At 34.5% G+C, this 14,962-nt stretch overlaps 1 protein-coding gene across 7 annotated transcripts in view; it reads right to left on the minus strand.

The window, feature by feature from the left end:
- EXOC6 (exocyst complex component 6) overlaps window positions 1–14,962 on the minus strand; it is a 208,275-nt gene that overhangs the window by 152,055 nt on the left and 41,258 nt on the right. For all 7 annotated transcript variants that reach the window (XM_059899894.1, XM_059899897.1, XM_059899896.1 and 4 more), the window contains exons 2-5: window positions 5,478–5,649; window positions 4,154–4,201; window positions 3,974–4,064; window positions 1,217–1,262 (exon numbers count right to left, since the gene is read on the minus strand). In XM_059899894.1, the coding sequence (XP_059755877.1) occupies window positions 1,217–1,262; window positions 3,974–4,064; window positions 4,154–4,201; window positions 5,478–5,649 (357 nt within the window). The remainder of the gene's footprint in view (window positions 1–1,216; window positions 1,263–3,973; window positions 4,065–4,153; window positions 4,202–5,477; window positions 5,650–14,962) is intronic.

Below are 14,962 nucleotides of genomic sequence, written 5' to 3' on the forward strand. Positions count from 1 at the left end.
TGGTCTACAAGACAACTAACCTTTTCTTTGTTTTTCATGAAAAACAAAGAAAAGTGGAAAGACTATTCTAGATTACAGGGACAAAAAAATACATACTAACCAATATTTCAGGAAGGAAAAGAAGATATAAGACATTTGGGGGACAACTGGGTAAATTTAGATATAAATATTAGATTATGAAATATCTGAAGAAATATATAATGCCCCAAGCTTGAAAATAGAGATGTAATAGTAAAAGTTAGTTATTTAATGACATAAATGTAAATACCAAAATAATTTCTTAAAAGAGGTAAAGGTTTTTGCCCCTAGGAAGGAGGAATGGTGAATGGCAAAAAGGGAAGGTGATGTCTGGTTTTTTTTTTTGCCACTAACACACATAACTATTAACTGTTATTGTATTTAAAATATGAGGATGCACAACTTTGATAGATAAAATACAATAAATTTATAATATACACATAAAATAAAAGACTCTTTCAGAACAGATTATGGCTCATGTATTAGGACGGAACAAAATCATCCTAATTACTACCAATTGGTAAAGACCAATAAAATTCAATGTAAAGCACTATGAAGCAGGACATACACAAATCTGAGTATAGATTTGCATATACTGCAATGTGATAATTAAGCAGTTATTAATAAACAAGAAATGATTATTTCCCTATTTCAAGCACATCTCATTCTAACTTTTCTACGTAATTTAAAATTGTTCATCTTTAAAACATTTTAAACATAATTACATCTAATGCTCCTACAGCAATTCATAAACTACTTTAAATTACTTTATCTTTCATCTGTCATGTATTCATGTGTATTATAAAAGAGAACATGAACTACACTAGCCCAGATTGTCAAAATGTAACTACCCACACTTTGCTTTCACAAAGTACACACTTAGCCTTTGACTGTATGCAATGCTAACGTGTTGTTAAGTTAATCAATATTTTTTCATTCCTGTTCAGTTGTCTATTTGTTCTTCATCAATATTATCAATCTCTGATATCAATTACAAAGGACAAGGATCCACAAATAAATGGCTAAGGACTGCTTTATTGAATGATCCTGATGGGCAAATTGCATTAACAAAGAATAGTTAAACACAGAAAAGCAAAACTTCAGATGATTCACTGTAATTTACAGTAATTTCATCTATGCTCTCAGTAATAGGAAAAAAAACTCTTATTAAAAACAATTAGGAAAGAAAACAACTCACCTTTTTGCACTCATCTGTTCTTTCAACTTACTGTACATTTCCAGCACTGCATTAAAAAATATAACTTATTTTAGCTTTCAAAATAAAAAAAAATTTTGAGAGATGAAAATAATTAAAGCAGGGAAGAACATATAAATTCGGTAATTTTCTCTGTGCCTTGATTTAGGCTTATATTTTCAAATAAAATTTTATACTTCAATTAAATGAAAACATTTTAATTTCTATATATATTGAACATTATGTTATATAAGTTAATACATTATATTGAACTGGGAATACTTGTACATGCTGACACCTATAACTGAGACATCAACCTAGTAACAATTATCCTAATCAGAAACTTACTAATATCTCTTCCTGCAGTGGAAGTGGAAGTGGAAGTTTGGATTTTAGTTATTTGAGAGAGAAAGTTGAGCAACAGTGAGATTAATTCATTTTGATTCAATATACCAAATAAAATAACGCAACTGTGTTATAGCTCACTAAACAAAATTTTACACCGAACGCACAGAGAAAGAAAAAACTCAAAAGTTTACAGCGGAGAGTAAATTATAATAAAGGCATAAATAAACATAGCAAAGTATCTATATTTGTTTTATCATTTCCATCGAAGGTTCAGAAATACAATTATTCAATAAAATTGTTATAAGCTTCAGCAAGAAGACACACTGCCACCAAAAAGGTTTTAATGCAATGATGTAGATTACCATTCATCCTTAGTAAAATTTCAAAGTATAAAGTAGGTAAATTACTGTTAGATCATCAAGTCAGCTCACATTTTCCTAGACAAGAGAGATAGACACATTTTTTTTTCAGATTTTTTACAGTCTTATGGCTACTCCCTAGGGGGCTTCAGGTTCACAAAAGATATTGTTTAACTGCCTGAAAAACCATAAAAACTGCAATGGTGGCTATAATGAACCAGCCCTAACTCTGCAGACCCTATGTATATCTCTATCAAAGTCCCTTTACTGCAATGCAATATATCTCACATTTTCCAACCAAAGCGTTACAGTGAACACATAACCTAGGAAAGAGACTAAAAAACTGCTGCTACAAGTATAAACTTTCTTTGAAGTCTCCTGCTTTAGCTCAACAATTCATGTAAATTTCACATCTACCTTATATTATTTCCATATTGTTTTCATATAAAAATAATGCTTTCCTCAAAAATAATTAACTAATACACCAGGAAAATGCATTGTTTACCCTGTGACTTCTTATATCCTCTCATACTCCTCTTAATCTAAGGAGGAGTTAGGCAGTTGTACAGTAATGGCTTACTTGTCTTTATTCACATTAGATGGTGGGACCCTTCAGAGCTGGGACTGTATCATTTTCAACTTTATATTTCCAATATCTACCATAATGCCTGACACAAAAAAGTATGTATGAGTGTATAATTAGATAGAAGGATAGATGGAGGAAAGGAGGTAGTTCTCGATGTGGCTATTAAGAACACAATGTTGACATGAACTCAGATTTGCTGTCCAGCCTTGAGAGCAAAGACAGTAGCAGTAAAAAAAAAACCTAACTTCTACTTCCCTTTATTTCTCTATTTCAAATAGCCCACTAGGGTTGAATAAGCTGAATTTACTCTTTCTTATTCCATCAGTACCCAATTTTTTAGGCTTATTACCATTCAGGGACAAAGCATTCAAACCTAGAGGCTGTGTTCATGACTATTTCAGTGTATCTGATGGTGACAAAGAGGTATTATTAAGCATTACTATAAGGAAATAGGTTTCTCAACCCTAAAACCTAACATAATAAGCAGACATTTTATTTACTCAAAGTTAATGTGCACATATCCCTGGTCCATTAGAAATTAAGATGAGCAGAATTTCAGTGACTCTAAAACAAAAAAGAAAAGCTTTATTCTCACAAGTCAGAAAACAATTTTTTTAGCTAATAAAATATGCTAACAGTTTATATAATTTGTAGTCTAAGCTAAATTTACATTATATAAATATTATACAAAGCACCTTATTCTATTGTCCTGGATATGGAGGTTTGGGTTCCTTCCAAAAAAAAATAAATAAGTTAAAAAATGGGACACTGAGATTTAGCTTACTATATTAAAAAAGGATGTCATATACCTGTTTCCTTTTGTTTGAACAGGGCATATCCAGGTAAAGAAAGTACTGGTTAGTTTCTTCAGAATTTATTTGATGTCCCAGTAATATGTGAGCCCTAACAGAGACACCAGAAACTCAGAAACCTAAAAAGTCAGTCTTCCCAAAATATAAGAGGAAAGGCAAGACCGAAAAAGGGAAAAGATCTAGCACTTTTGGATGTTTTCTTATTAGCAAAATGAAATTGTGACCAAAGACAAACCTGCTTAAGGGACAAAAAGAAAAGAATGGAAAATTAAAGGTAAAAAAATTAGGCAAATTAGGAAAATGAAAGAAAATGTAATCAAAAGACACTCTCTCCATGGGAAAGTATTCTGAGGGGAAAAAAGGCAGGGGGTGGGTTGGGGAGGGACAAAAGGCAAACTAGGCAGAAAGGAAATGGAAAGGTAGAGGTTGTTCTAGGAGACTGATGTGACAGATCATCAAATAGGGGCCTTATAATAAGGAGGAAAACCATGAAAATTCAGGGAATAAAATAGATAAGAAAGAATACCATGGGCTTTGGGGGGGGGGGACAATCACCAAGTAATCTGTAATACCTATAATGAATAATGACTATACACTACCATTAAATTACAATTTCACCAAGCTGAACGTTACATTATAGACAAGTTTAACTTACCTGGAAGGCATAACTGCAATTTTTCTACTACAGTTGTAATATTCCTCTGCTGAATTCTACATCGAATAATATCTTCTGTTTGGACTATCACCTTAAAAAGAAGAAATGTCCATATTTTAAAATGAACAGTTAAATTGCATCCACATATTGAATACACAAAAAAATGTATCATTTTCTCACCTCCTTTCCAGCATCTTGAAATCTTCGGTTGGTATCAGTAACTTGCACCTTAAAAATAATTTCACCTTAGTTAGACAAATACGCATAAAACTGCCCTGATGTAACTGCTCACCCTTGTAATCAGATCATGCTTCATGAGAAACTTAGAACAAAGAAATGCAAATTCAAATTAACTCTACAGCTTGAACTTGAACTTTTGATTGAAAAGGGCTTTTGTTAACTTCAATTACTTATGACAGTTCTTTTTAACAGATTCTGTGGCAAACTTCTCAAATTTAATCTAGATTTTTGAACTTTACTTGCTTCCCTAAGTCTGTAAAACAATTCAAATCACTGACCCAGTTGACCACTGGTCCCTTTTTGATAACTTCAATGAGGTCTATGTGCCATTCACTGTCTGTAGGAAATGGTGATTGCATTTTATGGTAATTAAACATTCATACTTTGCTGAATGCAAACACTGGGTGGTTGATTAACATCAAACACGGAAATCTCAATCCACAGCAACATTTTAATGCTGCAGGTGCAGGCAAAGCTCAACCTCAAATTTTCCCACATATTAAGTGACTCATTAGGTCATCATAGTAAGGAAGCACATTCTGGTTTATTAAAAATCTCATTAATTTCTGAACAAAGATGCTCAGTGACCTCATTGATGCTGTATTTGGTCTCTTGTTATCTGAATATCCTTTATATAATGGTTTTCTAATCATAACCTCTGGTGAACCAGGGTCGTTCTGGCTGCTAAGCTCTCCAAATGTAAAGAAAGATAAATAGGACAATTCTTATAACTAAATATTTTGTATTCTGACAGAACAAATCCAGGTCTCATTTAATAAATACTGTTTTTGCTGTGTGGCAGAAAATGTAGACCAACTTTCCTTAAGAAAACTACACATTGCTATTAAACTAAGAAAAAAAACCAAAAAACAGTTTCACTATTATTAAATAATTTTGAGAACACAATCATTTATAGTAAGTTTTTACAAGTTTTCAGAAGATAGTTTTTTATCAATATTGTACTAATTGTCACTTTAGAGCTCTAAAACTCCAAATGAGGCCTTTCATTGTGTGAATTTTTAGAGTTCAATTCCCTGCATGGAAAGAAATCCTGTTAAGTCAATGCATTACTTGGTTTACAAAAAAAAAGAGAGATTACTCCTGTCATTAGCATGACAACTGTATTATTGGAGCATTCCCAAATATGTACACTAATCCACTTGTTAAAAATAGTGCATTTAATAATGATTTGTAAATATGCACTATAAACTAATACTTGAGTAATTTGAGAGCAAAGGTAAATAGAATTTTAACTATTCCTTACCTTCAGTTTTTCTGCATTAGTCCTTACTTTAAGGAGTTCTGTAATAGCATCTACAAAACCCTGATGATGAAAATTACACATCTTTTCAATTTCCTTGTCATGATTACGGATACAAGCATCTAACTTTTCCATAAACTTCTTGTGTGCATTTGGTTGGTCATCATACACAGACCTGTATATATACAAAAAGAAAGGTAACATTAACTTCCCAGTTCACCAAAATTTACTCTTTATTAAGCCTAATCTCTGCAAGAGCTGATATCTTAAAATAAAATCTCTGAACAAACAAACTAGGTTGATAGTACTGACATTAACAGAAATAATTTGGGTGGAAAATACTTAATTTCTTTTTGAACATGTTAATATTTAAAGAGCCACAAGCCCTCTAGATACATCACTAGGCATCTGGAAATAAAAGTCTGAGACTCAGGAGATGAGTCTTCAACATACTAGTGCTCAAAAAAGAATCACTAAGTGAATGATGAAGGAATGAATGAACAAACTCCTGATTTCTACAGCATTTACTGTGTCAGGACATATTCTGACTGCTTTACATATTAACTCTTTAATCCTCATAACAAGCCTGTAACGTAGTATTGTTATTACCCTTGCTAATTTACAGATAAGTTACAGATTATGTAACTGTCATAAATTCCACAACTAGCAAGTGACAGCTAGTTGCTAGTTGTGGAACGAACATGAATATGGGATATGAATCCTGGTAATCTGGCTCCAGAGTTCATATTCCCAAGTACAAGGCCATATTGCAATCACCCCAATGTTCTCTAAACATGATGTTTGCACTCCTACTGTATCTTAGCTCCTGCTGTCTCCACATTGAGGGACTTCCCCATCCACCATGCAGGAAAGGATTAACCTTGCCCAAAAAAAGGTTTGGCCCTTGCCCCCAACTCCTGGGCAGTTAGCCTTTGGAATGTCCTGCCTGATAGATGCCTTTGTTTACTTGGGCGCCTTGGTCAATGCCAAATAGTCTAAGCTAACAATGTGACTTACAATGTGATTTACAGTTGATGGGGGCATGGGGCCACATGGTATGAGCTCTGGAGGGGCTGAAGATTAAGGTCAACAACTCAGGCAGTCAGCCGTGACTATGGGACCAACCCCCAGTAAAAGACACCATGGCTTGGGAGAGCTTCCCTGGTTAGTAATACTCCATGACTGTTACCATGCATCATTGCTGGGGTAAATAAGTGCTGTCCACATGACTCCAGTAGGAAAGGACAATTGGAAGCTCCCTGCTGGAACTCTCCTAGATCCTGCCTGATGTGTCTTCTCCTGTTGTTAATTTTAATCTGTATCTTTTTTTAAATTATTATTATTTTATTTATTTATTTAGGCTGCACTGGGTTTTCGTTGCGGTGCGCGGGCTTCTCTAGTTGCGGCGCACAGGCTTAGTTGCGGTATGTGGGATCTTAGTTCCCCAACCAGGGATCAAACCCGGACTCCCTGAGTTGGGAGCACAGAGTTTTAACCACTGGACCATACTGAACCTGAAAGCAGTCTTGGGGACCTCCCAAAAATGTGCACCCCCATCTGTTGCCCATGGTTTGAGGTTCAGTTCAAGTCCCATTTCCTCCAGCAGGCCTTTTTCAATCATTTCCATGCCAAGTAATCTTTTCATCTGTAGGACAGATGAAAAGTCAGTCTGCTCACTCTAACACGTTATATACAAATATTTCTTTACATTGTAACTTAAATGTTTCAAGTATATGTCATATATTGTGTTTCTCCACAAAGACCATAAGCTTCTTGAGGGCAGCCTCCATGTGGCAGATTTTTAGTGAGTACCTATTATAACACTAGACACAGCAATATAAGGTTGCAATCATTAAGAACTTGGGCCTTCAAGAGCTAAGCTAGAACTAGGCTCTGATCTTGGATATCTTCTCTTTTCTACCTATACTGTCTCTAGATCTCACCTAGACTTGGAGTTTTAAATTCCATAAACACTCTGACACCTCCCAAATTTATAGTTCTAGGCCTGACCTCTCCCTTGAACTTCAAACTCATGCATCACTCCAACTGGATATCTGATAAGCATCTCAAATATGTCCAAAATGAATTCCTATCTTCTTCCCCAAACCCTGGTCCTCCCACAGCCTTCCCTCATCTTAGTAAACTCCATTATTCTAGTTGTTCAGGCAAAAAAACCTTGAAATCATCCCTGACTATTCTCTTCTCTCACCTCCCCACCAAAACAATCCAGCCACATCTCACTACCTCCACTGGTATCACCCTGCACTAAGCCAACAACTTGTCTTGCCTAGATTACTGCCAACAGCTCCCTAACCAGTCTCCTTGATTCCACCCTTGTTTCCCTTCAGTCTGTTCTCAACAAAGTAGACAAAATAATCCCACTAAAATATAAGTCAGACCCCATGTCTCTCTTCTGCTCAAAACCCTATTTTTCTTACAGCAGCCTATAAAGCCCTACATAATTCTGCCCCATATTATCACAATGACCTCACTTCCTAATACTTTACTTATTCCACGCCAGCAACACTGGCCTCCTTGTGGTTCCTGAAACACCACAAGCACATTCCTGTCCTATGCTTTGCACATGCTGTTTCCTCTAGCTGGATCACATTTCTCACGCATGGCTGTCTCCCTCTCCTCCTTCAGGTTTCTGGGTCTCCTTCTTGATGAAGCCCTTTCCGGCCACAATATCCACATTATAAACACACACACACAATTCCTCTTCCTGCTTTTTTTTTTTCTAAAATAAAGGAATTTACTTTGTCACTGCATCACTCTTACCACTATTGAATATACTCTCTATTTCACACTTTTATTTATTTTCTGTCTTTGCTCACTGGAATGTAAGTTGCAGGAGGGCAGAGAGTTTCTGTTTGTTTTGTTCCCTGTTGTACACCCAGCCCTAGAATAGAGCCTACCATGTAGCAGATGGTCAATAAATAATTGATAGATGGACAGATGGATGGATGGAATCAAAAAGGACACTCACTAGCTGTTCAACCTCAGCTAAGCCAACCAACTTTTCTAAATCCAAATTCTCTCAACAATAAAATAGGGATTTAAAAAAGTATCTACATCAGAGTGTTATGAGGATTAAATTAGTAAACATATGAAAAACTCTTAGCACAATAACTGACACATAGTAAGTGCTCAATATACACTGGCTACTATCATAGTATGCACATAAGAGACAACCAAATCCTTGTTAAATAAGTGAACCATCTGCTGAATAATTAAGTACTGGCTGCAAATATCAAATAGCTAACACTCAATTACCCATGCTGTAGTAGTTTACTACCCCAATACCTGACAATTGTATAGGGACTTTTATAATTTTTACATCTAATGTTTCATTTATTTCTTACACCACACCAGAGAAAATATCATTGCCTCCTTTTTACAAATGAGGAAACAGGCATAGAAATGGTAAATGAGTTGCCCAGTGTCGCCTAGTTAGTGAGTGACTGAGGCAGTACCAGAATTCCCATCTCATGCTTTTCCTATAATTAACACATACAGTTAACAAGAACTCTTAATTAAACAAACAACATTATACCAAAGGAAAATTTGTGTGCAAGAGGAAATTTATTTAACTGACCCTGGTGTGCTATAAACAAATTTTTATTTCATAATTGTGAACAAGTATTATATTTCTTTAAGTAATGTATATATATGCATTTCTAAGATCATTTTTAACATATTTTAACAAAAGTTTGATATTTATCTGGCTTTTAAAATACCAGGTAGTAAACAGAAAATACCAAAAGAACCGGCTCTTTTTTTTTTTTTCTATTACTGTTGTAGCATTGTAGCAAAAAACTAGCAAGAGGTATTTCAGGACTGCCCTACTACAATGTCACTCCAAAGGAAAGTTTGACTCCTTTTGTGAGTGCAAAGGCAATACTGTTATCTCTTTAAAAAATAACAATGACATATAAATAAAAAGAAAGAAGAGAAACAATAGTTATTTCCCATAAGTCTATTTTATTTTAGAAAGTTCTTTTTTTTTTTTTCACACACACACACACACACACACACACTGTATTTTATTTTTACAAGAGATAAATAGACTGACATCAAGGATTGTACATGGATGACCACAACAAAAGCAACAATGATTGCAATTACCAAACATGAAACACACTCATACTATGTCATAATATTGACATTCAGTCCAGTAATCCTCCACTGTAGCAGCTCCTTTACTTTGCAGTGAAAATTGATTTGTATATTCTTTGCCTCTGAGTCCTTGTGGGATTTTTTTTTTCTTAATTCAAACAGAAAGTCACAAAAATTATACTCATCCTCATCAGTTTATTTTAGAAAGTTCTTAAAGTCCAAGTCTTAGTGTACCTTTCCAATTTATTCTCTAGAGCTTTAAAAACTACTCCTGCTTTATAGTGATTCAGAACACTGCCAGTGCATCTATCACAGCATCTATTTATATATATACAAACATATATAGGAATATAATACATATATTACAGCATATATATTAAAACATTTAATAGCAGTGTAACTATTATAGCAGGTGAACACCTTTTTTCCTACTGATGTTATTAGTATGGAGAAAAACAATATCATGACATATGTAATACCCACCATCCATTAACAGAAAACCAAAACCTGAAATGGGTGAACTATTTACATTCCATGCCTTCTGCTATTAAAATAGAATGGTAAGTCCCAATACAGGAAATAAAAATAACATTAAAGAATTAGTACTGTGAATGAGAAGGAAGAGTAGGTCTTGATCTGCCTACTGATAAGTCTCTCCTGACCCTTGGCAACCATCTGCCATTCCAGTCCTGAGTACAAGCTGCACTCCAAGCTGATACAGCCACTTGTCAACCACAATCCATATCAACGAGATCATTCTGAGCAGAGTACACAGAAATGAAGTCGAGATAAAGGAATGTTCTAAATCACAGAAATGAATTACATTTAAAGAAAGTATTGAAGAATGACCCGGCAAGTGCCAGAATCCAAAATTCACCAAATGATAGAATATTCTAGGGTCCTGAAAAGAACCCTAGAAAGTTCATAGTTCTGCCTTTCTTAATTTAATAGATGCAACACAAATCTAAAAGCCAAATGCAAGTACTCAAAAAAGGCATTAATCACGACATGTAGTTGATTTAACCCTCTACCCACTCTCATGAAAAGTAAAGTCAAAAGTAATTTAAAATTTGCCAATAAAGCCAATAACAAACAGCTAAGTGAATAGAGAGAGGCAGGAAGGGAGAAAAGGTGGGTATGTATAGAACACTGGAAAAAGGAAGAAAAGAAAAGCAATTCTCATCCCAAGATTTTTTGCATAGCAAGAATTATCAATCTTCTCTCTGAAGGGATCTATGCTTAATTATAGAGATAATCTGGTGAGAAGGTGGAGGGAGACGGATATGGAGAGAAGCAGAGAAGATGTGCACCCCCTGCCAACAATTCCCCAGAGACTTAGTGGACTAAAGAGGAGTCATATTCTGCTGCTTCTGGCTTAAACTACAAAAAAAACAGTAACACACGACCAAGTACTCACTATTAGGTGATTTACATGCATTATCTCATTAGTATTCACTACAGCTTAATGATGTAGATACTGTTAGCATCCCAATTTACAAATGTAGTTTGGGAAGATTAAGACTTTAAGTCCAAAGTAACAGAGTAGTGGGACCAAGATTTAACCCCAGGTCTACCTAGTTCCAAAGCCAGTGCTCTTAACCATTATTTTAGACAGCCTCTCCAATCAGAAATGGTGATAAGCAGCATGAGAATGCAGAGAAGTTACCAGCATAGCAACTAACCAGATCACCTTTGAAGATCAACAATTGAGAATGACTCAGTAGGGAATCCCTGATGTGCACTGTTGCACCCATCAGGTGAAATCATCCAACGAACAGAAAAAGGGGATGAGAACTGAGGCATAGCTAATTGTTAGGCAGTATTAAATTACAAACGCAAGAAAATAAGGAGGAACAAAGTATGAAGCAGAGAAAACTGAGGGCCTGGTACTCAGCTAACCTCAGCTGAAGGGACTCTGAAAAATCTATTTTTCTTTTTCCTTTTTATGTCTTTGAATGATAATCATTATTCTTTGAAATTCTGACTTGCAGGGCAAGAAAGGAAATACCATTCAGCACTATTCATTCCTTGAATCCTAAGTTGGTTAACAGTTGTATCCATCTAATTAGTGTGCCAGATATACTGCTGTCCTAAATGTTCAAGCAATATACAATGTTAATGAAAATAATTTTTTCTTCTTTCAAAATGTCCCCAGGATTTTATAATGTCTATTGGCAAGCCTAATCAAGTTTCTATAAATAAATACACACAGATATGACAAAACCAGAAAGAGTGAACATTAGAAAGTCGGTAAATTTTCCACTACCCACATCCACTATGGTTGCAACTTAGTGCTCCATATATAGATAATGACTTCAATATAAGAGTCCAGTCAGCACTTCCAAAAGCTTAGCACAATAAAACCTTACTTCTGGCAAAATTTAATGCTAATCAGACAAAAATCAGATGCAAAATCAATTTTAAAAGAAGAGATGACTTTAAAACTTCGCGAAGAAAAACAAAGATAGACTATGCTACACTATGATTTTATTTACATATTTTAACTTTAGCAACGAGGAATGCATAAAAGCATTCTTGTATTTGTCTTTAAAAATGTTTATGTCTTAAAAGCATAGCTAAAAAAATTTTTTAGGTACACACTTTCTATCCTCATTATATCTAATCTTCCACACCAATGCAAAGTACGGAAATATGAGTTATCTCACAGTATTTGATCATCTGATGTATCAGGCTTATAGAATGTAAACAAGTAAATGTGCTTTCTGAAATGCCTCTTGAATTGTATGCATAGGGCTCCACCTAGTGGTAATAAAGTAAATATAAGAAAACTAAGATGTCATTTAAATGTTAAAATTGGCTCTTTGAAAATTAATGCTTTTATCATAAAATCAAATGTCTTAATGGAGGCACTCAGGCTACTTCGATATTTTAGACAGATGCTACATTCTGTTAATAATATTAATAATTTACTCATCATATTCCAATTTTTTTTAGGAAAACATCTTTCTGAAGGAAAACATTCACAAGATACTATGTGAAAAAGAACTCTCTTCTTATTACTGGCAACATTTGGATTTTTTTGTCAAAAAGCATATAATACCCGTACACTATTTTCAGTATCTTTTTCTTTCATTGTATCTTCATTGTAAAAAAAAAAATTCCATCATAATAACTGTAAAGAAAATAAAATGTTTCCTGAGAAATTATTTTTTAAATTTTCTTTTACTAAAATAATTGTATCAGCTACTTCTGACTTCCACTGTATGCTTTTTAATGTCATTTTCTACTTTTTCAAACATTAACCACATTTTTTTCACCAGTTCCTCAAATGACACATTTGCCTTAATTCTGTACGTCTAGTAATAAAACATTGTGTTTGCATCCGTTTGCGCATTCTATATTCTTCCAGTCCATAGGCATTTTTCTATTCTCTCACCAGTGTTTCAAATGGCTTATCAGACTTAATTTCTAAAATATTAATTTTATATTTCCAATAATTAGTATTCAAGATTTGGTATTTCATATTAATGAGATTATTTATAATACTTTTTCAGCAATTTCATATTTATATTGAATGCTTTTCATGTTCTAAGTACCAATCATACTGATTAGTACCGATATTTTGGTTACTAACTATAAAAATATACTTTTCTAATATTAAACATATTTATGACAATTAACCAACCACCCTATGATTATCAGCTTTTGACAAATTTAACATTCCTAAAAACGCTGCTATGAAAACAATGTTAAACGTAACACAGAAAAAGTGATCAGAAATTTTCAAAAGCTATTAAAACTATCTTATCCAATATAAATTACTTGCTATCAATCTCAAAAATAGTTTTAAAAACAGGTTTTCAGTATATCAATAAATTTGGTAAATTCAGCAAATTGGTCATGCAACAAACCAGTCATTTGGCAAGTAATTTAAGGCCAAGATTTGAAAATATTTCCTTAAATAGAAGCATATGAATTGCTAGTTTAAGTTCTTTCAGAACAGGATATATGTAAGCCCCAAGCATAAAAGGGCAGTTACAACACCAGTGAGACGCTACTTTCTCTCATCAGCAGTTCTCTGTGCCTACTGTATGGATCCTGGAAACTAGGAGAAGCTACACTGAGATACTCTAACTGCTCCTACCCTAAGTGACCACTTGGTTTTTGTATCCGAGGGTATGTAAATTGGAAATGTAATCTAATCTTTCAGTGGAGCAGTGTCTTCAATACCAGTTTATAACCCACTTGAAAACCTGCAGCTAGAGTCAGAAATGGGACTTGAAACACTGCAACTCTCTTCAGCAGCCTTTAGATACATTTAAGGTGCCCAAAATTCCAGTAACATCCATATGAGAAACAATGAGCTAAAATATTCAAAGAGAGCAAATGAGTTCTCATTGGGGAGAAAAGCCCCTTTTACATAAGGTCACATGATTTGGAATTCTTTTTTTTTTAAACAACGAATAGCAAAGACACCATTTCCCTACCTTAAGTACACAAAAGGACTGCTCAAAGTACCACTCCATCTTGGGGAAAAAAAAAATTTTATATTACAGTTACTTAGCAATTTAGAACAGCAAGAAAGAAAATAGTCAATATAAGGTGTCATGTTAAATGTTAGTACTCCTAACATTTTCCAACCATTTCATCAAATACATCAAACATGAATAACAAGTTCCCATAACTTTCCCTGATTCTCTGTAATCCAGGTACAAATAAGAAGTGAAATAGCTCCAAAGCATTAACAGCAGGATAAAGAGAAAGGAGAATTCTTTCCAACAATATTCATTAAGTACCAACCATGTACAACAGAAACTGAAAATTAAGCGCAAAAGACAGGCATATGCACAGGTAACTTTAATACAGAGGATGGCTGCTCTCTAAATCATTAAAATTTATCTGTGCTGAGCCTAACTCTTCAAGGAGGCAGGAAAGTTTTGAAAGTAAATGAAGTTTTATAACACAGGTCCAAAATTCTCTGACACACCTTCCATTGAGAGATGGGGTCTATATCCCTTTCCTTTGAATTTGGACAGGCTTATGACTGCTTCAACCAATGGAATATAACTTAAGTAATAATATGTGACTTCAGAAGCTAGAATAAAAAGCCATGCAGCTTCCACATAGATGTCTTTAGATACTCATTCTGGGGAAAACCATCCATCACGTAAGAAATCTAACAATCCTAAAAACGCCATGCTGAAGAGGCCACATGTGGGCACTCCCAACTGACAGCACATCAACTGCCAGCAATGTGAGTGAGCCACCGTGGCTGTCTAGTCCAGTTGAGCCTCAGCTGATTTTAGCCCAAGCAGCAACCAATATCTGACTGCAGCCGCATGAAAGACCCCAAGCCACAACTGTCCAGCAGAATCCTTCCCAAACATCTGAAAAAGGTTTCTAAGTAC

This window comes from Balaenoptera ricei, chromosome 16 (genome assembly GCF_028023285.1).
Source record: "Balaenoptera ricei isolate mBalRic1 chromosome 16, mBalRic1.hap2, whole genome shotgun sequence".
NCBI classification, from domain to species: Eukaryota; Metazoa; Chordata; class Mammalia; order Artiodactyla; family Balaenopteridae; genus Balaenoptera; species Balaenoptera ricei.